At 40.5% G+C, this 25,085-nt stretch overlaps 1 protein-coding gene across 3 annotated transcripts; it reads right to left on the bottom strand.

Annotated features, from left to right (window-relative positions):
* Positions 1 to 572: 572 nt before the first annotated feature.
* On the bottom strand, positions 573 to 21,071 carry arvcfa (ARVCF delta catenin family member a). 3 transcript variants are annotated; one of them, XM_085167894.1, is made up of 16 exons: positions 20,566 to 21,071; positions 13,987 to 14,163; positions 12,755 to 13,371; positions 10,924 to 11,402; positions 10,668 to 10,851; positions 10,451 to 10,568; positions 8,729 to 8,894; positions 7,919 to 7,936; positions 7,721 to 7,792; positions 6,779 to 6,906; positions 5,296 to 5,446; positions 5,018 to 5,210; positions 4,637 to 4,748; positions 4,219 to 4,306; positions 3,078 to 3,157; positions 573 to 1,502 (listed from the first exon to the last, which is right to left on the bottom strand). In XM_085167894.1, the coding sequence occupies exons 1-16, from the start codon at positions 20,584 to 20,586 to the stop codon at positions 1,410 to 1,412; spliced, it is 2,697 nt and encodes an 898-aa protein (XP_085024020.1). In that variant the 5' UTR covers positions 20,587 to 21,071; the 3' UTR covers positions 573 to 1,409. The 3 variants fall into 3 exon arrangements, with proteins under 3 accessions (XP_085024020.1, XP_085024019.1, XP_085024021.1); XM_085167893.1 differs by lacking the exon at positions 20,566 to 21,071 and adding an exon at positions 20,344 to 20,555; XM_085167895.1 differs by lacking the exons at positions 7,721 to 7,792; positions 20,566 to 21,071 and adding an exon at positions 20,344 to 20,555.
* Positions 21,072 to 25,085: the final 4,014 nt, after the last annotated feature.

The raw sequence follows: 25,085 nt of genomic DNA, 5'->3' as shown, positions 1-25,085 counted from the left end.
CAAAATCCCTGGGTCAACGACCCAGGCATCCTAACAGCAGGCTGGTTTATGAGATATTTTAAAGACTAATGTCTATATTATATATTACTTTCATCTGTTACCTGTCTAATACAGCTATTCATGGGCTTGTTTAAATAATCTTTGATGTCTTTGACACTACCTTTGAAACTATAAGCACTCTTTTTTTTGCTTAAATTATTCTCCTAGCTTACCTCAAGGAAAACCAAAGCCAAATGTCATTCCCATCATATGTAATGATATCTTGAGGCAGATTATAAGCATCGCCTGGAGTGCTGCTGTGTTCAAAGTTCTGCAGAAAAGAGTGTCGCAAAATTGCAAACTGAGTGCGAAGCAGACAATGAGCATTCAGTTTCGGCGTGCTTGGTAACCAAATTAGTGTCATAGTGTGAATGCTTTCAGAAAGACGGCTTCAATAATCGCTGTTCAAGCATTCGGAGAAAAAAATCTGTCTGACTAGTGGGAGGTGTTTAATCTAACAGGTGCACACTGATAACACAGAACACGGCATAAACTTCAGTCTGGAAAATAAAAAGAAAAGCAGAAATGAGAAATTATGCACATAATTTATTTTCATTTTCATTCAACATCGCAATGCAAAAAGGAACACTGCAAAGCAGAGTTGTATTGAATGTAGGATCGCTTACTGCTCTTTGCTAATACACATAAATAACTTTTAATTAATAACATGAGTATTACAATAAACATTACAATATAAATGCCTAAATTTAGAATATTAACAGTCCTTTGTTACACATGTACAATCCCATTTTTCCTCTCATGAAACAAATGGAATAGAGATACAGAGATTGGCAAATAGCCATACAGTCTACTCAGATTAATCGAGAAAAACAAAATTCCAAGTATATTTTTGATGGTTAGGTCAGTGATAGCCTTAATCCTACATGTCTCAAACACTTAACAAAAATAGTTCGGAAATGAACTTAGATCAGAATCTATTGTAAACCCAAAACCTACTGATGTGAACAACATCAAATCCACATTATTTTAGAATTGAATAGCTTGAGAAACAAGAAGTATACTGTAGCTAAGGAGTAAAATACAAATTGCACATGTCATATTCTTTGGAGTTATGATTCACCGCAGTTTGCATATTTGGGCTATTTCATATGTCATACTTAATCCCTCGTAAATTTCAGGAATCCAGTACACCTATAGCATCCCGAAAAGCCATAAAATCTATCAGCAAATAAACATGGATACATGTAGGCATTTGGCACATCTTATTATTATGTAAACAAAGGAAATCATTTGTAAGTGGATCTGTTTGTTTCTCTGTACAAGAATGTTCAGGTGGCACGAGTCCAGGTATCCTCGGTGGAAAATGTCTCTGCAGGATTTGACTGGTTTGATTGGCCGTGCTGTTACGTTTACACCCAGGAGTCCAGTGGTGGAGGTTTGTTATCCATGAGGCCCACAGCAGGCCTGCCAGCTCTGATGAAGTGCTTTCTTTCACTTATCGCCTAGGCCGATTTGCATGAGAAAAACAAGCCACAAGAAAGAAATCCTTCAAAACAAAATTCTGTAACCAAGTTTCAATCTGCTAATCCTACATGCTGTAGCAGTTACTCTGTTAAATTACAGTAAAAGTGCAGATATATTTGTCAGTTTTCAGCTGCAATCGTTTGTTTTGTTTTTTTCAGTGCACTGACCGCATAAAGCAGCGTTCACACAAGTAGCCCAGCCCACAGCCCAGAAGGCTTCCAGGCATCACATGACAGAAAGTGCACACGAGAATGCAAATGTCTAGCGCTGAGATCTCAAACATTAGCACGTCTTTAACCTGTCAGCTACCTAATAATAAAAAATAATGTGATTTTGGAGTGTGCCAATGTGCAATTACTGCAGACATATTTTATATTGTCACGTGGTCAGCCTCCTGAATGGTCTATGCAAACGGCCGATTGAGCACAAACAGCATTTCAAGGAGTATGAATGTCCACGAAGCTGTGTGTTACATGTGAGAAAGGACAACTATATAAACTATCCTGATGAGATTCTTCCTAAAATGTCCAAAGTGCATTTGTGAAAGTTTCTTACTGTAAAAGAAAAATGACTGCACTGTGCTCTGTTGAATACAAGCTTTACTGTAAGGTGCTATAAACTGGTTGGTTGTCATATATTGTTCCTACTGTAATCTCCATAAACAGTTTATCACAATAAAACTGACTGTGTGCACCTGACTCAAGTAACCTGAATTTATTTTCGTGTCTTTTTTCAAACTATGATGATATATCCTTCTCTTTTTCGCTTTATTAAACATTTCATCAGCTACCCTGAAAATGAGAGCAGGGCTGTTTAATAACTGATTAGTAACTACAGGACTCCCATAGTTCTCAAAAAATGGAAAAACCGAACCTGCATCCAGAGCAAGGTTTTAAAAATGCTTTTTTTTTTTAAAGCATCAGAAGAGCATTAAATGAAAGCATTAAAATGAGTAAACATTTAGGCTTTGTGAACTGTTATCCTGTAAAGATGCACAGCCCAGTATCATTTAAAGCTCTTCTTCGGCTGCCTTTTGTTCTGTTCTCTGTCAGATAGATCACACTTCAATAACATTGATGTCGGGGCTCTGGGGTGGCCAATCCACGACTGATAGGGTGTCATTGTTGTTGTTTTTCTATGCACGTATGTGTTTTTACTGCATTGCCAGTGTGTTTGCTAGATGAAACCAAAATTTCTGTAGTTGGGGAATACTTCAGCCTTTTCTTCCTGTTTCCCTTCCTTAAGAAAAGCATCCTGACAGTTATCCTTCCATAGAGACCATTTCTGATGAAGGGCCAAATAAAAACCTTGTGAAAATGGTCAGGTACAAGGACTGGACTAGAAACGAGTGAGAAAGCAGCCAGTGTCCAAAGAAAAACTATGAAGGCCCTTCGGAAAGCCCAGAGAACTATTGCTCAAGACCCCTGTGGCTCTTTGGAAGCAAAATATAATGAAATTAACAGGTCACTCAAGACTTCTGCACAATACTACATCTATTTAGCACCAGAAGGGTCCAAGCAAAGTCACTGCTAAATGTTAAAAAGCCGGATTACCTGAAGAGTGTCTCTTTCCACAACAATGGGTGCCTTTCCATCTCCAATTCTATCATTTGGCTCCAAGCTTGAATAAACATCTGCAAGAGAAAAATCCTATTATATCAATAGTATCATTTCTTGTAACTGGTACTGATCAGCTTCGTTTTGCATCTCCAGTGGCAGCTGTAGCGTTTAATCATTATGGTGCTGTGAGCATTACAATAACACCATCTATCCATTTTATTCCACTCCAGGGTCACTGAGGGGCTCGAGCCTCTCCCAGTAGTAACAAGGACAAGACTATTACACAAACACTAGAATTTAACCTCACCTTAGACATTTGGGGGCCACTAAAGTGAAGATAATTGCACACTCAGACATGATGATGTGATAATAAGAGTTTATGAGTAGCCTAAAAATCTATAACCATTAATCAGACACGTTTTCAGTCAGTGTGTGGCAGTCTTAATCTAAAAAATCCCATCTTAAATGCATCAATCTTCACTTAACAGGATTTTTTTTACTAATAAGCAATTAAGATAAATTATATTCATGTCAATTTCTATGCATGTTATTCATTTATTTAGTATCTGTTTAGGGGGGGGGCACATACAAGCTAAAATGTGTGTAACTTTTACCTTACAAATTTGCTTTGTGCCATTTAAAACCAAAAAGCGCAGAGAAAAACAAGCAAATGCAATCATTCACTGAGAAGATTGCCCAAAAACCTCCAGCCCTCACCAACCCCTAAAGGATGTTTAAGTGGTGTTTATGTTTTGCAAAACAGCCCTGAGAGAGAAGAGAGTAAACCTGTTTAAGGGGAAGCTAGAGGTCGCTCTTGACGTGGGAAAGTGGGTGTCCTTCTGAAATCAAATGTGACTGGTGATGCATGAGCCTGTCCTGCCTCCAGGAGAGACTGTTCAGGCTAATAAGCCGAGTCTGTGCACTGATAACCTTGGCGGCACATCACTGGTTTGAGGGCAGTGTTTAAGAAGAATGTAGTCCAGGACTGCAAATGTTTATGTCTTTGTCCGTGACATGGGAAGAACCTCAGTGTGTTTGACAGCTTTTTTATTCCCAGAGCTAGAGGACACTTTTCTCATTTAGATGATGATTTAATAAAAATTCACTGAAGGAATGCACGCTGTAATTTTCTGACCTTGAGTTTTGTCCATGAGAGGCAAGGTGATGTCATCACTTCCTTGCTTTCCGCTCTTGGGTTTTTTTGGCACTCCGGTAGTTGTGGGCTTTGAAAGACGACAAACGTAACATTACTGGATGACAGATGGTTTGCTTTTTGTGATGTTCTAATTTTATAAAGTGGCACGACACTGAAATCCTCTGCTAAGTGGCTTAAAGCTTACTATAAACACTGCTTTTCTGCATATAAATCAAGGTCAAAAATACACTCTCAACCTTTCTTTCTTTCCTTTTTTTCCACACAGATCTTCTTGTTTCTTCCTTATAACTCTTTGGCAGCATGCATTGCCATGTGTAAAAAGGTTTGAATGATCATGCTTGTGTTAAAATCAGTCTTTTCTTGAAGTTTTAAATTGGCACAAAATCAACACAGATACCTTAAAGTGGCTCTTGTTCCAGCCGGCTTTGTTCAGAGTGTTTCTCAAGTCCTTGTAGGCCCATATTGTCTGAAGCACATGGGAGGCTGCCTTTGTCTCCCGCGCTGATTGGCTGACAACGGATCATATTGGATATTGTATAAAAAAAGCAGAGGAAATCTCTAAGACAGTAACGTGTCAATGATTAAACTCTAAATGCACTGGAACATGGCGAGACGATGCACTGAGGCAGAAGTCTAAGAAGATATTACGGCCAATAAAACTACGATGATACTATCTTTTTTCTGTTTTATCTATAAAAATGTTATTTGATCAGCCTTTTTTTATTATTTAAGCTTATATATTTAAAAATGTGTAGATGTATAAGATTCGGTTTTTAACCTTGACTTATTGATGGCCACCAGCTTCTGCACAGCATGACCCTGAATGAGCAGCCGCGCGTTCTCTGGGTTATCTGTGATGATCTCGTGAATAGTGTTCAGTATGGACACCACCGTATCCCCCTCGAGATTCTTCGCTGGATGCTGCTGCCCACACGGCAGATTACCGACGAGGTCCCTCAGAGCATAGTTCCCTGCAACCAGAGACAGACAAAGTTGAAAATGTTAGCTCGGCTATGCGAATAGAGCCAAACATATACAGGCGTTAGAAACCTGTACCTATTAAATCTTTGTTTCTTCTGTCCATAGCCAGGTTGCGAAGAGCAATGGCCACAGCTCGCACAGCTTTGTCCACATCTGAGCGCAGGAGCTCGACCAGAATAGGCAGACCTTTCTCTTTTCTCACTGTCGCCCGGATATAGCTGGACCACTTCAGATGGAAACACAGAAATGAAAAATAGCAGAGGGAAGACATCGTGGTTTTTGGTTGTTTGGTTGTTTGGTCAGTCTTAATTCTTAGCCCTCATAAACATGAAGCAATATTTTCCAGTGAAATTCCACTGAAATATAAGAAAAATAAATGTTTGTTTATTCAAATAATGACTGAATAAGGAAAATATGCTTGGTATAAACTGAATGGGTTTAACCAGATTTTTAAGTGTATAAATTTTGAAACTGTAAGGTAAAATACAGGAAGCTAGCTTTGGCTGCTCCCTTCACAAGGGGGTCACCACAGCGGGTAGCTCCACATACATGATTTGGCAAATTTTTTACACTGGATGCCCTTCCTGAAGGGATTTGCATCTCCTGCTGGGATCAACATGGTTAGGCAAATGTGCCAACCACTACACTATGGTAAAATCTAAAAATAAATACATAAATGAATAAGAAATCCAATTATGCACTTTTATCTGCTCTCTTTTGACATGATTAGCTGTAAAAAAAAAAAAAAAGTCCTTTTATTTTCGGAGCGGCCTTCTTCTTAAATGGTAGTGACATTCATGGTGCACTATATGTTACAAAGCACATTAGTTAGAAGACCTATGGACCCACTTGGGGGGGGGGGGGGGCACACAGTGGCAAAAGCTATTTTGGATGCCGATGACACGGTCAGACTAGAGAGTAAGCTGCGTAATGATGTTGCCTGAAAAAACAAAGCCAACCAGTCAAGAAAAGAAAGCTTCGCATATCCCCAAGGAAGGACTTGAAGAGGTTGTCTCTTTTGATTGTGATTGCTGCAGTGATTGAAATAGAGGGTAAATCGCTCCAGTTTAATTCACTTACGGTATTTCTTTAGGATAGAACTTTTAAGCATCTTCTTCTCTTCTCCTAATACACGTGCATTTATTTAGTGATTTTGTAATCTTACTGACCACTCAAAGCATTTCAGACAGTAAGTCATGTTTGAAGCATTACAGTCACGCAGTACTTCATCTAACCCAGATTCACAGCACACAAATGAACCTAACATCTTTGGAGTCTTTGGAGCATGCACAATGGAGAGCAAACTCCACACAGAAAGGTTCCAGCTGTGATATGAACCAAGAGCTGTCTTGCTGTGAGGCGACAGTGCCAACCTCTTCAACACCCCTTTTTAAGGCTCTTCTTTAGCTATATTCTTTATAGCTTCTCTATAACAATAGAGAGTATAATCAAAGCAAGTGTCACCTTAAAACTTCATTCATTTAAAGTTTAAACACTTCACAACAGCAACCCAGGTATTTGTGCGTATAAGAGATAACTCTTTCTTCTATCTACTCACAGCCCAGTGTCCCGCAGCGAGGTTCTGCAGCGCTCCTGCAGCTGCCTCCAGGGTGTTGTGGTTGTGACTGCAGGTGAGAAGAGAGAGGTAAAGCCTCACCACCTCCGGCTGGTACAGCAGCTCCAACCCTTGAACACAAAGTCAGAGAAATATTACTCTAAAAAACAAAAAGAAGAAGAAGAAGATCCCAAACCAGTTTGCAAATATATGTTTGTGTTCAAGACGTTTGTCTATGTAGGTCAGTTCAGGTCAGCAGGTTGGTAGGTCAGGGGCTAAATATATATTGTTTAATGGAAGAGTGTGGTAGAAAATTACTACTCTAGCTGACTCCCTACTGCAGAGACTTTTTTTTCTGTACTAAGCCAGGGGAGCGGAGGCTGCTGGATGCCTGACAAGTATAATAAAGCTGACCCTGAACCATAACATGCTTGTCATTCTGATTTGCATTCACAGACTGCAGCGTGGGAGGCATAAGCTGTTCTCTGATCTCTTTTCTAATGACAGCCAGATCCACATATACAGTATTCAAGCATACGGTACAATAGTGATTTCTGTTCTTTTCTCTTTTTTTTATCTTATACAATACCACATAAAGACATGTGGGTCATCCAGTGTTTTGAGCAAACGCCAGATAAAACGTTCAGTCTTTGAGTTGATGGGCTATTTTGTTTTAGTAATGAAATTTTCCACAAGTGGCGCAGGTGCTGATGTGTGGCTTTGCATTTCAATGAATTCTCTTTGAGGCCATGCCAAAATCATGCTCGCACAGCAAATAATGTAACGCAGAAAGCAGGTACTGATGACTGATAATAATGATAGACAGTGGAAGTCCTTCTTAATACAGTTACCTTTCAGCTATTTACAGTAAGCCTGATGCAAAGGTACTCTACATTTGTTGTATTTAAAGTGCAGTGTGAGGCTTATTACTGTATTATTGGATACCTTTCATTAGCTCTGTACATTTTGGTAAATCCAATGTACTGTATTTTCTGTCCATAAATCCATTTTTCCAACCTGCACATCACAGATACACACATGCACACAAACACCGGTTTTTAGACAGCGATAATGTCAACAAATTGATCGTGGTATCACAACATCACCGCTATGGAAAGATTCTGGAGGAATAAGCAGACTGACCTTGATTGAACCACTCTTCTGATTAATGTGATTTGAAGGGAAAGAAGAAAGAACAATGTCAGAACAATGTAATTATGCCGCAAAAACGGACACATCAGCAGAAAACACATGGCTCCTCCGTGTAGCGAGACACTGAGCAACTCATCAGACTAATGTTTTGCTCACAGGGGTATTTGTCAGCTTTAGCATTGCTCAGAACCATAAAACTTTAAATCACTGTTAACTCAAACCCTAATGGTTCCCCATTAAGTTGTTTCCTTCTCCACAGAGTGCTGCAGCCTATTAATTCTCAGCAACATGTCTAATTTTTATTTAGGTATATAATGTTAAAAAATAATGGTCCAGCCTTCGCTGTCCTTATTGTTGCATCAGTGGCATGGTGCAAAAATTGCATAACTGATGTAACAAAGCATATCTAGGCAATTTCCAATTTCTGAACCTTGCATTCCAGCCCAAAAGTAAAATCTATCATCAGCTCCTCCGTCTGCAGGAATATGAAATATTCAGACTCTGAGAGGCATAAAGGGATAATAAAGAAATGTGAGGCCTAACAGCAAAAAAGGCAAAACGAACGATCTGGTCAGAGATTACAGCTGTAAAGTGTAAACAAACAAAATGTATCCCGCTGAATATTAGTACAGAAAATGTGTGTCAAGCACTGAAAAGGGAGGAAGAAGAGAATAAACATTTTGATAGTAAACTGTCCATCCCTCATAAAATTACTGCGGATATGTTTTAGATATTTTCACCTTGTATACAGCATATAGAGTCCTAATTTGAGTCACACATGCTATGATGTATCTTACCAACCTTTGGGTCTTTTTCCTGAAAAACAGTCCGGTTCATTTTTCTTTGGATGCCCGATGGATCTCATGAGATGATTTCCGTGGGGCTCCTGAAATTGCTCCGCTCCTGGTATTTCTTTGTGAACGTGATAGGACAGGTTCCGAAGGATGCAGACGCAGTTCTCCACCGACTACGTGAAGAGCAGTGATGAAAGATTGCAATTTAAAAAAGGATGTATAGAAAAATAATTCTTTAAATACCACATCAGAGACATTAGATTAGAGTCTCCTTATAAAAAGGAGAATTTTGAGAAAATCTCAAGAGCTTTGAAGAACCTCATCCATACCTCGATTGCTTTGATGACGTTTAATAACCGTCTGAATCTGGTGCTGTTTCCAATATTAACTTAAAGTTTAGACTAAAGCAACTTGACTTTCAGTGGATTTTCTATTTCAAGTACTTTATAGTTAAAGTACTTCAATAAATATACTCACAAACCATCCCTAAACTCTAAAAGACAGAACATTTTAAAAAATTAATAAAAACAGAACTTCCACTTAAGCAGTAAGAGAGACTAAACACGGGTTTAATTAGAAAGACAGACACTAATAAACAATGAGCTCAAGTAATAAGCCAATATGACCGGGGTTTAAAGATTTTATGCTCCGGTCTCCCAATAGCAGGATCAGAGAAAAAAAAATCTGTGGCCCGGAGAAATACATCCCGATATACCCCATCCATCCTATGTCGACTGACACTGAAACGAACAAACTGAGAGCAACACAAACAGTTTTCCCTAAGTGGAATTTCTACAAACTGTTGTTTAGAGCAGCACTTGAAATCTCCCTTGTTAAGTTTTATGGGCATTACATAAAGAGGGGTATTTATACCCATGGTGTACTTGTTATGCTGTGCAGGTTCAAAATAACTCAAAATACTTTACTAACTGTAATAGTCAAGTAGTAAATAAATATTTTGTAAATGAACACTATAGATAGCTATGTTTATTCTACTGCTAAAAGTCATGAAAAGTAGTTTTAAAAGGAAAAGGGCATAGAATTTAAAAGCCAAAATTATGCGGCTAAAACTGTACAACGATTGGGAGAGCTGTGGAAAAAATAGTTCAATATTTAGTTACATTTCTTGGGTACATGGCTGAGACGTTTAGGTTCTGTGTCCAAATGGTGGAGTAAATGTGAAGTTTACCAAACTGGCCCAAGCACTGACAGGTCAGCTGGGTAAAATGAATTGTAACAATACTAAAGGCCATTTTAAATAAGTTTGGAGCATGACTCGTAGTGTTGAAGAGTTACTGAAGTTCATCTGTCGGGCACGTTTGTTGGGCATGTCCAGTACATCTTTTCATCCCAAGAGCGATACAAGCAATTAATCATTCCATCAAGTGACTCCCACAGACTTGTTTGGATTCACAATTATGTACCTCACTACTTTGTTAAAGGGTTGGTAAACAGTGGTTGATAAGAATGTATATGACTGTATAGTAGAGGTGTAAGTAGCTATAGGGGTTATTAAGGTTAAAAACTATATGGTGTATAAACATGCAGTCAGTGATAATGTCACAAATATGCAGCTACACTGTTGTATATTAGGAGTCACCAGCATCACCAGTTATGATGTCACAATTTTAAGCATGGTTACATTTCTCTGCAGCTTTGAGAAATAATGGTCATCATTTAGATTTTTATTTACTCTTAAACTTGAAATAAGAGTAGTGACTGCAGCGACCTTATTGTCTGTGTCCTTGTTGACAACAGCTGACTGAAGGGCATGAAGGAGCGCAGCCACCAACCCCTCACACTCTCTCAGTCTCTGTCGAGCCTCGGCCCCATCTGAGCTGACGTTCCTGCAGAAACAACTTTGTTTGCAAAGCTGCACAAACTCCATCACAAGTGAGCTTTTACCGGCTGTTTGTCATATGTTCCACAACGGCCAGCGGGGTTACCTCAGACACCCAGAGGTGTTCTTGAAGACTGTGGTCCACTCGGCGCTCTGCAGTTTCGAGGGGTCTGCTAAGTCTCTCTTCCAGCCTGAGTGTGGGATGATGATTTCATCAGTCAGTGTTTGAAGTCCGTGGTTGATTACCATCATCTTTAGTGGCTCGTGTGATGAGAGGTTCCACAGGGTGCCTGCAGTGATAGAATACAATTATGAATAAAGAATAAAGTTGAAGAAGTAGCTTTAAAAAAAATCAGCGATACCTGTCACTAACTCTTTGACCTCCATGCTGCTAGTCTTCCTCAGCAGCCTAACTAAAGCTTGGATTCCATCACAGTTCTTGATGGCCATCTTATTATTGTGGTCTTTCCCGAAAGATATATTGCGCAGTGCACCGCAGGCCTTGCGGTGGACTTCTGCCTTAGGATGGTCTAATAGTCCCACCAGAATTGGCACTCCATTCAGGTGGCGGACCTCTTGCTTGATTCGGTCATTCTCATAACACAGGTGCTGCAGATAGGCTGCTGCGTTGGACTTGACCGGGTCCATTGGGTGGCTGAGCATGGAGATCACCTCATGCAGGTTGGGATCTCTCCAACGCGGGTCTCTTCGGATACTGTCCAGGCTGACCATGCTGCTTCGTTTGTGGGGTAACTGCAGGGTCTGCGCTCGACACATGGCCTGGAAGAAAGGATTCAGGTTCCCCTCCAGCTGTGCCATGAAGGCGTCGTCGTAGCCACTTCTATAGAGACAGATATACACACACACACATTCATGTGTGGATCAGGATTGATAACAATACATCTCATATATCAAGTCATCTGGAACATGTGTTTACTTCCTTGCTAAAAGTGGAAATTATTAATAAGCGTTTTTTAGCTAGTACCAGTACCAAAATTAGCCAGTAGCCGCTTACCTCTGTAGCTTAATAAACAATGTGCCTAAATTTGCTTGTGCATTTTGGTTGTGTAGTGGCCACAAATTTAAAACTTTAGCATTTTCACCTTTGAACAAAAGCCAGGTTATCTCTTTGCTCCTGCATACAGAATTTATGCTTAGCTATGCTAACAATCACATAGCTTCAGACTCCACTGTATGTGAGGTGGTATCTTTCATCTGCATATTCTCAACAAGAAAGTGAACATTTCCCAAAAGCTATCGTATCGTTTCTTTAAAATTCAACAGGCTTAATTAAGCAGATTCACATTACAATCACTGTGTCTAATAGATTGAGCTTCAGTAAATTTACAAGTGTTGTAGCTTTGGTAAACAGTTCTGTCTGCCTGCGCGAGCGAAGGAAAAGCTTCTGGCAGCCAATAACAGGTGAAACCTCCTTATTTATCAACTTTGCAGCAGGCTGCCATCCCCGATTGATACCAGCTGCTACTTAACTGCTGTCCATCTGTCTTTCTATTATCCAGGCTGACTCGAGACTGGAGCAAAGAAGATGTTTGTGCAGGTAAATAATTTAGTATATAGTATTATCATGGTGGGTCCTGTGAGATTGGAATTTGGCAACCTGTTGGAATTGATAAAAGATTAGATGTACATATTTAAAATGTTAGGTTGTGAGGTTTATAAAAAAAATTTCGGAAATTGTCAGGAATTTTTCTAGAAAACGTGTCAATAACCTTTTGCTTTAATCATGCTAGAAAAACTAATCAGTTGTAGTGTGGATATATGCTTGCTATGAATGTCAAAGGTCAACTGGCTTTTCAGATTAGCTTCAGTTTGTAGAGGCCATTTGTAAAAGGTGAATTCATTACCAGAGACCTTCTTGATATTTCAATAAACCAAACTCCTTCGCCTCCGACTAGCCCCTCCTCAAAAGACACACATAAATTACCCTAAATAAACTCACTCCACACCAAACCCGCTCAACTGCTTCACTTAAGAATGTCCTATTAAATCTTCACCTCTATAGTGTAGAGAATGACTGACAAACCAACACGAATATATTACAAATTACAAATTCTCCCCTCAAATTATCTACATAAGGACTGAGCTGTATTTGTCCCCATCTGTAGGCCACAATGACAAGATAGAAACACACTGTGGGATCCATAACATGTCATCTAATGTATCATTACCTACCTGGTTCTCGAGGGCTCCCTGAGAAGCTCCATGGTGGTGATTGGCCTAAACTGGTGGATTCCCCCCAGTGTTGGGTAATTTAGAGGTGGGTGGTTGGTCTTCATATCCACAGGGTTTTCTCCCCGTTCACTGTGGCCGTCCTGTTCTGGCTGGCTGCTCAGGCCTGCAGAGGCATAGCTGTCTCTGAGGAAGGGTAAGGTGTAGTGAGCCCCTGACTGGAAGTTTTTGGCGGACCAGTAGCCATGGAGGTTAATTCGGGACAGGCTTCCATATCCTGCACATAAGTCACCCCCGATACCTCTGTAGGCATCAGGTAGGGCGTACACTGCGCTTTGACTGTCTGGGTTAGCTGACTGAGGCTCAGAAGGCTGCACTATCAGCTGGGGTTGTGGGGGTGCCATGGTAGTGCTGATGGTTGTTGTGGTTGGTGTAACAGCCTCAGAGGGCTGAGTGCTTGTTTCAGGAGTAGGTTGTTCAGTGGTAGCGTCATCTCGAACCACTGATGGTGATGTGAGATCAGGTGAGGCTGATGTCTGCAGGTTCTCCTGCAGTATCTCTGTAGATTCTTGGGTCTCACTCGTGGCCTTTTCACCCTCTTGTTCCACAGCCTTGGACTCCTACAAAGATAGACGCGGCTGTTATCCCAGTCTTATCAGAATCTGTGCTAATCTTCCCACTTTTCTCTCTTTCCTTTTAATCCCAGAAAATTGGTGTTTACAGTGACATCGGGAGGTATTTGGTCTGGATGTACTACAGTTGCACAAAATTGTTTCTGTTACCTGCAGTGTGTTAATCATTTTGTTTTTAATTCTACGGCATATCCCATTTCTTATAGTGATGATCAATCATCATCTTTTTAGCACATCCCTGGCTTAGTGAGCCTAGTAAATAATGACTTCTTTGTTTCTGCCAAAGGATAATGAATTCCCCTTAATTGAAAATGAGTTCAGATTGGAATCCAGCAAAAGAAGTTGAGGCCCAGCCACTGTTTGGAAGCAGAGTCAATTGCTGGAAATTTAATTGTCTGGTGTAGTAAATTGATTTTTACTTTAACTCTTGGATTGCAGAGTGTATGATAACTTATTGTCAAATTAAACTAACCATATTCAATTCTATGACCAATGATTAATACACCTTTTAAGTCTGTGGACTTGCCAATCAATCATAATCTACATTAACAAGGTGCATTAAGTTACCAGGTGGTGGCAAAGTGTGACCTTAAAGTCATTCACCTCAGTGTCTGTCTGCTGTGGGGTGTCGGTTTCTGTGGAGCTTTCATTGGTCGAGGTCATCACAGAGGCAATGGAAGTGGGCGTGTCCAGTTCGTCACTGGCTGATGGGTTATCCAGAGCTCCTTCTTTGGCTTCCTGGGACAAAGACAGTGGAGGAGGCCCCTCTGCACTCTGCTCCTAAATAATAAAAAAAGAACCACGTAAAGCTTTGTCAGTGATCACATTAATGGTGTGTATTGTGTACAACCCAACCCGATCAATCAGTCAGCGTTACTAGGAAATGCATTGACTAATATGAAAAATGGGGAAAAAATACATAACATTATTCAGAAAAAGTAATTTAGAATAGGTTTTGTGAAACAGTTTGTCCAACAGCACATGCAGCAGTGTATCAACACAGCTGAGCAGATGAGGGTGGGGAGCCAAGCAGTGGCTGTTTTATGAAATATTAAACAATTGCCCCATCATTTTGCTTTGTCTCTATACTAACTATAGCGCATTCTATCTTTATATATAGTTGTGGTCAGAAGCTTAAATACACTCATCATGGATAAATGTCAGGCTAAAAAAACAAGAATTAAGTGCAGAAGTTTCTGTGGAATCCATAAAGGTCAAAATCATACATACTGGATCAAATTGTCCTTAATAAGTTGCACTTCAACCAGATGCTTTTGGTAGCTAACGACAAGCTTCTGGGATCATTCTAGGTGGATATTTGACCGCTCTCTTCTTGGCAGAATTGTGTTAGAATTCATTTAAATTGTTTGGTCCAGCTTTCAAGCGTAGTCCATACATTTTTGTAGTTTCAAGTTAGGGTTTGAGTTTGTAATTCTTGGTCCTTTTTTAAGAATTTCCATATTTATGATTTGCTATGTTCTTGTAATGTTGTTTTGGATTATGTGCTGGAATTTATAGTTTGTTTGGGTTTTTTTGGAAGGTTATATTTTGGTTCTTGAGTTCTAATTATCATGTCTTTCCTATGTCTTTTTGTCAGCTCTCCATCTTTAATCGCTTGGTGTTTAGTACTTACTATGGTTGGGTCCCTGAGCCTAGGACCCAGTGTTTTCAATGTTGTCTTGTTTGTGCATTCCCTGGCTTATCTTTATATTGCTGTACCACCTGATTCTGTTCACCTGTGTCTTCTTTTTCCCATCTGTGTCTTCTCTCCCTAATTACCTTGTGTGTGTATGTAAGCCCTCAGTTTTCCTTAGTTCCTTGTCGTGTCATACTGTTGTGTTTCCTCCACATCATTATTCCAATATCTGGACTCTAGCCATGTGAATTTCCTGCCTCAGCCCCAATAAAAGCCCCACTTTATTTTAGTTAAGTCCTCGAAGTCTGCTTTCTCCACCTTCACACTCCTTATGACGGGTTGAGGTCAAGACTTCGACAAGGCTATTCCAGAGCTTTATGCTAACCTGCTCTATCTATTCCAAAACCTGTTTTTTGGGAGGATCGTTTCCTGCTGGAACACCAAACTAAAGTGCTTTTAGCTATCTAGCTGTTGGTTTAAGGTGAAGTTGAAGAATTTGGAGATAGTCCTAGTCTTCACCACTGGGAGCAAAACTGTCCAACAGTATAAGGCTCCCACCACCATGCTTGTCAGCTAGTATCGTGTTTTTAGGTTTGAAAGCTTCATCTGTACTCCTCCAAATATACGTCTTGTCAAATAGCTCATCCATTGTCTCTTGACCATAAAACTTCACTTGAGCCTTGGCTAGTCCTGAACATCTAACCAATTTCCTTAGATGGGTCTTCTTACAGACCTTGGGAAAGTGGTGACACATCCAAATGTTTTAAGTACAATTGTCTGAACTAACGATCTTGGAATATGCAGTTTTTTTGAAATGGCTCCTTCCTAACTTGCATAAATCTCCAATTTTCCATCTTAGATCTTCACTGAGTTCCTTGGGATTTCTCATTGTTCTGATTATTGGTCAGTCCAGTGAGAGCTATCAAACAAATCATTTTTATGCTGGCAAAGAGAAACTCACTCATGAAAGACATGATCACTAATGAGAATTTAATAAGCCCTGGCCTTGTCCATTTAAAAGACTTAGAACCATGTGCACTTGTGCTCTCTATTCTTGTATTGTAAAGTGATTGAAGATATGTGCTGTCATTCCACCCTGGAAAAGGAACAGCTTCAAGATATCATTTAACACCCCAAATTATCATGACACTCGTACCCATGATGATAGTGTGTAGACGTCTGACCAAAATATAACCGTATGCATAAGAATATATAGGATATATTTACATATACATATTTGATAGCATATAATTAAATCCAACTGCCTGAAATTGAGAAATATATTGCTGTCCATGCTCTAATGTACATAATTCTTACAATACATTAAAAAGGACATTGTAATTTAGTAAACAACATTATAATAGCATACTGTGTCATTAAAGCAATTGCACATAATAAGGAAGCTGCACTTAATGTTGGGTTGTGAGCAGAGTCAGTGCTGAGATCTCCTTTCAATTATCATGTAATTTATGTAATTCAAAACACAAACTGTGAATTCCTGATGAAAAATATACTCACTTTTTAAATTAGACTAATATAAGTCTGGAGGAAAAAAAACACAACAATCTGTCTGTGTATGAGCTTTTTTGTGAACTGTAATCTAATTGGGCAAAATGTCCACTGGGAAAACAATGACTCAAGCTGGTTCAGGGCAGTTCTGTCCATGATCGTGCCTATCATGCACAAAAACAAAGAGAGAGAGTAAAAGAAACATAGCGACATAATAAGGAACCCTAAAAGGAAGCCTTATATGCATACTAGAGTGCACAATACAGAATCAGTTGGCTTGTTTCTGCCATCTTGTAATCTAATCAAAAATATCTATAATCCCTGGATATATGCATAATTGCTTTCTTACTTATGTGCACTGGAGTGTGCTTCCATTTGTTTTAGCTGTAATAGGCAATTCCTGAACTTTCACACTCAATTCCCGTTAAAATTGAGAAAATACTCCCCTTATTTAAACTGATAAAGTTATCAGCCAACTTTCTCAGCACTTGTGAAAACTTAAAACGTTATGACTTCAGGGAGCTAAATTATCTTTCAACATTAAAAAAATATATATTTGACAGTCATTTTACAAGGAAGCTTTCAAAGACTAAGCAAAGATAGAGTGCTGTGAAAAAGTATTTGCCCTTGATTTCTAATTTTTTCGCATACTAGTCACACTCAAATGTTTCAGATCATCAGACTATTTTTATTATTAGACAAAGATAACTTGGGGAAACACAATCTAAAGAAACCCAGGAGCTGCTAGGAAACAACATCGTGACATCTATCAGTCTAGAAAGCGTTGCAAAGCCATTTCTAAGGCTTTGGGACGTCCCGAACCACCTAATCAAAGCCGTAATCAAAAAAAATGGAGAAAACTTGAAACAGTTATGAACTTTTCTAGGAGTGGCCAGCCTAAAGAAATGACTCAAGGACAGCTGATCCAGGAGGTCACAGAAGAACCCAGAATAGCATCTAGGCCTCACTCACATGGCTAAGTTCAGAGTTAATGATTCAGCAATAAGAAAGAGACTGAGGAAAAGTGGGATCCATGGAAGAGTTTCAAGGAGAAACCACTGCTGACCAAAAAGATCACAAAGGTTTGTCCCAAATTTTCCAAAAAACATCTTGATGATCCCCAAGACTGATTCGAAAATATTAAAAATAATATACATGTGTGATGGTCTAGGGCTGTGTTGATGCTTCAGGATCTGGATAATATCCTATAATTGATGGACCCATGAATTTTTCTCTCTACCAGGAAATCCTGAAGGAGAATCACCAGCCATCAGTTCAAGCGCTTACTAAAGTTATTTTAGTCTAATGTTAATTAGACTAAATGTATTCTTAACTATTTTTTCTATGATATTCTGAATCTTGTAAGTGTGACAAATATGCAGCAAATAAATAAATAAGAAAATGAGGAAGGGGGCAAATGCTTTTTTACAGCTCTGTATATTTATTACTTGACATATATTGCCCCATCTTCGGTGCTTGCAAACTGAAGTGGATGGGATAATGCTGAGTTCCCCAGAATTAAGTATGCATCAGATCAGCTCCACTGGCTGAAACATCATGCAGGTAATACTGGTTCCTCTGTGTTGTTAAAAACTGTATCTACTTTATTCACAATGTGTTAAGTAAGAATTTCTTGAAATGGCCCATTAGCGAAACTCTGAGCAGAGCGACACTGTAATGGCACTGTACGAGTCTCAGACAGTTAATTACTTAATAACAAATCGGTGAAACGTGGTTTAGCATCTCTGAGCCCTGAGCTGTGCTACTGCTCTGGTACAAAATGTGGATATTTCCATAATTTAATCTTGTTTATTTCAGGCAGAAGTTAAATTTCCCCTCCAATTTAACAAAACTGGTTTCATTAAGCAGAGTGGATTAATTATTGAACATCTTGGTCTGAGAAATAACTGGAGGAACATTTTGACTGTAAACACATTTTCAGCTGACTTTAAACTTCACAATTATTTCAGTATGTGTCTGCAGAAATTTGATTAACTGCTCTGCTCATTGTAATAAATGGCTAATGTACATCCTTGAGTCTTCAAGACCCTCTGAGTGAAGAGTTAAAATTATACAGGCAATAATGAAAGCGCCCAATCAAAACAGTAGAGTACAATTAAAATCTTTTATAATGAAGAAAATCATTCAACTGCATCATCAGTGAACCATCCTCAACAAGTCCTCCAACTAATCTAAATCAATTTTCCCCGTGATCACTCAACGGCACATGCACAATATACTGAGATAAAACAAAATAAACTGTTAAATCTCCCCAAGCTTTCCTCTTTCTGAGGCTGCGGCATTAAACTGAACAAGAGGCGAGAACTAAAACCCACTGCATTAAATCAGGCTGCAGTGAGCAGCTAACTGAATGTGTGGAGAGGGCGAAAGAGAGCCTGATTCGCTTTCAAACACCTCACCTCACAAGAGCCCCTCATATCCATGTGCAAAATGTGTCAGTGGGGAGTGGAGATGAAAGGGTCACCCAGGAGAAACTGGCAGCGGGGGGATGATCCTAGCCTGAACACCTCTGGGGGAGGCTGATTGGATATTGTTAGGCAGCATTAAATGAAGGCCTGGCCAAAATACAGAAGGGGTACTACTGTCCTCTACAGAAGGCTTGATTAAGGATTTGCAGGATGTTAATAGGCTGGACAGTGGCCTGTGTGCTGTCTCTGTCTGATTCAAGCTCCAGGGAAGGCCAGGCCCCTGTGAGTCAAAGCTCATTTAAATAACTCACTGCACCATCACTAAGTATGCTCGCAGAGCCAAATAGGTCAAGATGACGATTCTGAATCCGACTGAGATTTAAAGGGGGAAAAAACGAGTTATAGTATATAGATGTTAGGTGCAGTGGTGCAGGGACAGAATGACATGATTAGAATCTTGTTCCCATCAACTCTCAGAATCGAGGCCAGCAGCAGCAGCACTCAGGGTTTTATTTTGGGAGGAAGAGGCTGATCTAATGCTGACTAAGTTCAGATTTTGGTGACCAGCTCAAGGGCATGACAGACACCATCCATGATTCAATCTGGTCTCAGGTCTATTTCAAAAAAGAACAACGGGCATTCTTGATTGCATTTACATGTGAGGGTCAAAGTCATATGTGAGTGATCAAACTGGGGTATAAATTTGTTTAAACAGACAGCTTGTCTTTATCCGAACGGAGGATTGAAACAGTAATGCTGCCACGGGATAATAAAACATGACATCAGCCTGCTGATGTCAGAAGACATTAGTCACAACTTTGTCACAACTCATCTGCCCTCTACTATCTGTTGAATCAGTGATGCTTAAGCGCAAATGTGCAGAATAGTGAGTTAAAATTGCACTGAAATGGCAGACGCTTTAATAAAACTCCTCTTATTTGTGGGTGATTTCCTGCAGAAGGGCCATTATGCAATGCATCATGTTTAAGCTTGATATAGCCACGCTTCTCTGTTTGAAAGAAATACTGATTCAAAATGACAATCCAGAGTTATAAAAATGGGGAGAGGAAATTCTTCCTCAACATTTCCATCAGAAGCCAGATTTCACTCCTGATCACAGGCTGAGCCTCAAATAGTTAAATGCTGCATGGTCAGATTTAATGTCTCACTGATACAGTACATCATGGCAATGCACTTAGCAGAGTGTGTGCAGCATCACCCCCCCCCCCCCCCCCCGCCACCCCCCACACCCCTCAAGAGGAACAACCTTTCCTCTTAATGCAATCAGATATGATCCTCCTCATGATATTGCCTACAACAACAACAAAAAAAAGCATGCATGTTCACACGAGCACACTCACAAACATGCGCACACTTGATGAAGACCTTAGCGTCATGTCCCCATGCACACAAGGAGACCGCACCGACCAGCAGTGAGAGGTAAGGAGGTGAAGCTACTGATGCCTCTTTCATTCATCATGACAGAGGCAGAATGCAAAGCTGTGGATTGCTACAGTTTTCTCTCTGCAGGAAGAAAAAAAACTGATGGGCAAAAAAAAAAAAGAGGGAGGGTACAGAGCAAATAGAGCCATTCCACCACACACTTACCTCTTTCACTTCAGCAGGCATTGCCAAACCTTTTCTGCTTCCCCACAAATGATGAACAAGATGCGTCCCCCAGTGAGACTTGTGTTTCTCTGCCTCTGCTGAATATTGCCTTGACTCTCTTTCAGCATCTGAGGCAATTCAGACATGAGCAGCCATCCTTCCTCCCTGCTTGCACTAACACACGTCCGCGCGCTCTCTCTCTCTCTCTCTCCCTCTCTCCCTCCTGCTCTGCCTCTATTACTCTTTCTCTCACAAACACACACTAGACGCACCATGCACACATTTGCTCAACGCAGACGTTCCCTCGCATGCGCTCTCTCTCTCACACACACACACAAACGCGCACACGCACACATGCTCTGAGCGAGAATGAACGCAGGGCTCTCTCTCATTACTGCACTCCTCCTCTGGTCTGTACTGCAGTTAATGTGTGTGCTATTAGCGAGGTGCTGAATCAACTGTGTGATGCCGAGCTTAGGTAAGTGCAGAGCCCCGCAATCCCTGTGCTCTCCCCCAATATTTTCTGCCAGCTCTGGTCCAAGGAAACACGTGTACACACATGCACTCACACTTACAAGTGTGTATTATGCACACACATGCAGCTACACACCATCCCCTGTGGGCTCACAAGCTGATGCAGCTGGAGCAGAGCAGCCCGCACTAGTTCAGTACTATGTCACCCATGTGCAGCATAACAAGGAACAAGGGGGATTTGAGCAGTGGAGGGATGGTAGCATGGCTAAACACTGCATGCAGCACTGGACAGAGGAACAGGCTCCGTGATTAGTGAACTAAAAGATTAGCTCAGAAAAATCAAGCTCCCTTTCACAGCCTATCACTGTCTGCCAGCAAAGCCACCCCATTCTGTACCTGCTCAATTCATTATCATTTAGTTTATATGCCCCCCCCCTCCCCCACAAAAAAAAAGAAAAAGCACACTAAAACAGCAGGTGAAGTAAATGCTGCACCTTTTTTTAGGTGTCATCGTCATAAAATTTTGAATTACTCATTGCAGATGTCCTTTGTGAATATCACAGCTGATCTGAGGCATAATCCACCACTCGACTAGATCATGATAAAGTCCTCTGTCTTACTTACTTTCTCAGATGAAAAAAAAAAGCAGTCCAGGACATCTTCCAATTTTCCACCAGACCACTTGTACTGAGACAGCAGTAATTCACATAAAAAATGATTTGCTATCATCCACAGACCAGTGCTCTCCAGCTGTCTGTCTTATTGATTTAAGAGAACCCCTCGCTATCATTGATCTTTCATATTGCATAGTCTTTCACAGTCTACAGCTTGTCCTTCTCTAATCTAACACATCTGCATCTTTGAAGTGTGTTTCTTTTAACAGTAAGGCAATCATCCTTTCCTCTTTGTAATTTCATGTAATCCTTTGTTAGTGAAAAACCTGTCGTGTGCAATTTCATTTAAAATATACACATCAGTGGAGTAGCTACTAAAATCACTCATGTGGCTCTTCCAAAGGAGCCTTCGTTTTCATGTCTCAGAGATCAACAGATTATGCTTAATACAACATTTGCATGAAATAAAAAAAATGCAAAAGAAAATCAAAGCAACATCCATAGAACGTGATCACATTAGTAAGATCTGTATATATAATATATATATGTATATATTATATATATATATATATATATATATAATGGGTTGCATTTTATATAGCGCTTTTCAGGACCCCTCAAAGCACTTTACAATACCACTATTCATTCACTCTCACATTCACACACTGGTGGAGGCAGCTACAGTTGTGTGTGTATATATATATTAGGGGTGCAATGATACTCGTATCGATATTGAACCGTTTGATACAGTGCTTTCGGTCCGGTACTACGGAGCCCCACAGGGGACATGGGAGAAAAAAAATTAAGACGGACTCGGGATCTCGCAAAACTTTTGCGAGATCTCGCAAAAGTTGAATTCCAACAATGGCGACAGCTACTTAGTTGTAATATTACTCTTTCTGGGTCACAAAATACACTTTTAAGGCATTTTGAGGCGTGAATGTAGTTGTGTAAACGTCAGATACCTGCCCGGTTTACAAGACATCACATATTTGCAAAAGTGCTCCGACGTTTTCTGACATCCACTAGCTCAAAGCTAACGGGAGGTCGAGACGGCTTCGAGCTGGCGGCCTCCGAAGAATGCGGCTAAAACTTTTGCGAGATCCCGAGTTTGTTTTGCGAGATCTCGCAAAAGTCCGTCTTAATTTTTTTTTCTCCCATGTCCCCTGCGGGGCTCCGTACGGTACGCATATGTATTGAACAATGCAAATTTTTAATTTATTTTATCAACTTTTCTTCTGACGATGCTGTCTGTGTTGAGAGCTCAGTGGATCTGCGTTCGTCTACTCCGCCTAGGCTGCACTGTCGAGCGCAGATCCACTGAGCGCAGCGCAAGCTAGCAAGACAGAAGCTAAGCTCGTTGCAACATGGCAAATTGAAGCTCCCCCACCCTCATTCAGATCTGGCCTTTGGAACTATTTTGGTCTTCATGTGAAGTATGACCCTGAAGGTAAGCGCGCCATGGACAAAACAGTATGTCGGATGTGCCACACAATGCTCAATTACATGGGTGGGAACTAGTGCATTAGCGCAGTTTGCTCGTTAATGTGTTGTCACCGTCCAGCCCCATGCACGGGGCGATCCGCGGTAGCTCGTTAACGGAGATTTGCAGTGTTGTGGCATTAACGTCATTTCAGATTAACGCTGACAGCACTAGTGGGAACACAATGAATATGACTGCACATTTACTCCGACATCATCCTAGTGCAAAGACAAGTGGAAGCAGACAAAAACAACAAGCACGCATGCTACAATCTTTACCCGAGTCATTTAGACAGCCGTTAGCACATGATTCTCCTTATGGGGACCTGATATGTTTAATATGCTGCTGAGAATATAGCCCAGAAGAAGCGTATAGTATAGCTTTTATTTTGGAAAGAGCCATTTCTCTGTAATAAACTCTCTTTTCCAAAGATGAGTGATATCTCGATCAGATAGAATTTTTTTTTATATATATATATATATTTATAATTTTAATAAATGACTAATTTATTTGTCATTTATTTGTTTATGTTTGTTTATGACAAATTTATTTGTCATAAATGACAAATTAAAAAGGCACGAACATTTTTTTGTATCGAAAAAATATCGAACCGTGACACCAAAGTATCGAATAGCCCATATATACAGTATATATATATATATATATATATATATATATATATATATATATATATATATATATATATATATATATATATGAACCTCCCAAAGTGTCCAAATTGTGCCCAATTAGGAATTGTGCCCAATTAGGCCCATTTTCCCTCCCTGGTGTCATGTGACAAGTTAGTTTTACAAGGTCTCCGGTGTAAATGGGGAACAGGTGTGTTGATTTTGGTGTTATTGCTCTCACACACTCTCATACTGGTCCCTGGAAGTCTAACAGGGCACATCATGGCAAAGAATTCTCCGAGGATCTGAAAAAAAAGAATTGTTACATAAAGATGGCCTAGGCTATAAGAAGTTTGCCAACACCCTGAAACTGAGCTGCAGCACGGTGGTCGAGACCATACAGCAGGTTAACAGGACAGGTTCCACTCAGAACAAACCTCGCCATGATCGACCAAAGAAGTTGAGTGCACGTGCTCAGTGTCATATCCAGAAGTTGTCTTTTAAAAATAGATGTATGAATGCTGCCAGCATTGCTGCAGAGGTTGGAGATGTGGAGGGTCAGCCTGTCAGTGCTCAGACCGCATGCCACACACTGCATCACATGGGTGATGTAGCTCAAGAGTTGGGCGTTCGTCTTGTAATCGGAAGGTTGCCGGTTCGAGCCCCGGCTCCAACAGTCTCGGTCGTTGTGTCCTTGGACCACCTACCGCCTACTGGTGGTGGTCAGAAGGCCCGGTGGCACCAGTGTCCGGCCTCGCCTCTGTCAGTGTGCCCCAGGGCGGCTGTGGCTACAGCTTGCCATCACCAGTGTGTGAATGGGTGGATGATTGTGTATAGTGTAAAGTGCTTTGGGGTCCTTAGGACCAAGTAAAGCGCTATACAAATACAGACCATTTACCATGGCTGTCCTCTTCTAAAGATAATGCATAAGAAAGCCTGCAAACAGTTTGCTGAAGACAAGCAGACATGGACATGGACATGGATTACCTGTGTTCTGATGAGACCAAGACAAACTTATTTGGTTCAGATGGGTCAGGGGTGTGTGGCAGCAACCAGGTGAGAAGTACAAAGACAAGTGTGTCTTGCCTACAGTCAAGCACGGTGGTAGGATGTCATTGTTTGGGGCTGCATGAGTGCTGCTGGCACTGGGGAGCTACAGTAAATTGAGGGAATGGATTTGTGGATGGCAACATGTACTGTGACATATTGAAGCAGAGCATGATCCCCTCCCTTCAGAAACCTGGCCACAGGACAGTATTCCAACATGATAACGACCCCAAACATGCCTCCATAAAGACCAGTGCCTTGCTAAATAAACTG

Source organism: Neolamprologus multifasciatus, chromosome 7, assembly GCF_963576455.1.
Source record: "Neolamprologus multifasciatus chromosome 7, fNeoMul1.2, whole genome shotgun sequence".
NCBI classification, from domain to species: domain Eukaryota; kingdom Metazoa; phylum Chordata; class Actinopteri; order Cichliformes; family Cichlidae; genus Neolamprologus; species Neolamprologus multifasciatus.
The sequence above is the reverse complement of the archived record's forward strand: the minus strand, read 5'-3'. Positions and strand labels throughout refer to the sequence as shown.

Excerpts from the sequence above, each read along its gene's own strand:
- arvcfa (XM_085167893.1), bottom strand. The coding sequence starts at position 20,430 with ATGAAAGAGGCATCAGTAGCTTCACCTCCTTACCTCTCACTGCTGGTC. Across the intron at positions 6,907-7,720 it reads ATGTACAGAGCTAATGAAAG|GGTTGGAGCTGCTGTACCAG; the intron begins GTATCCAATAAT and ends TTTGTGTTCAAG. Across the intron at positions 5,211-5,295 it reads AAGAAACAAAGATTTAATAG|GGAACTATGCTCTGAGGGAC; the intron begins GTACAGGTTTCT and ends CTCTGGTTGCAG.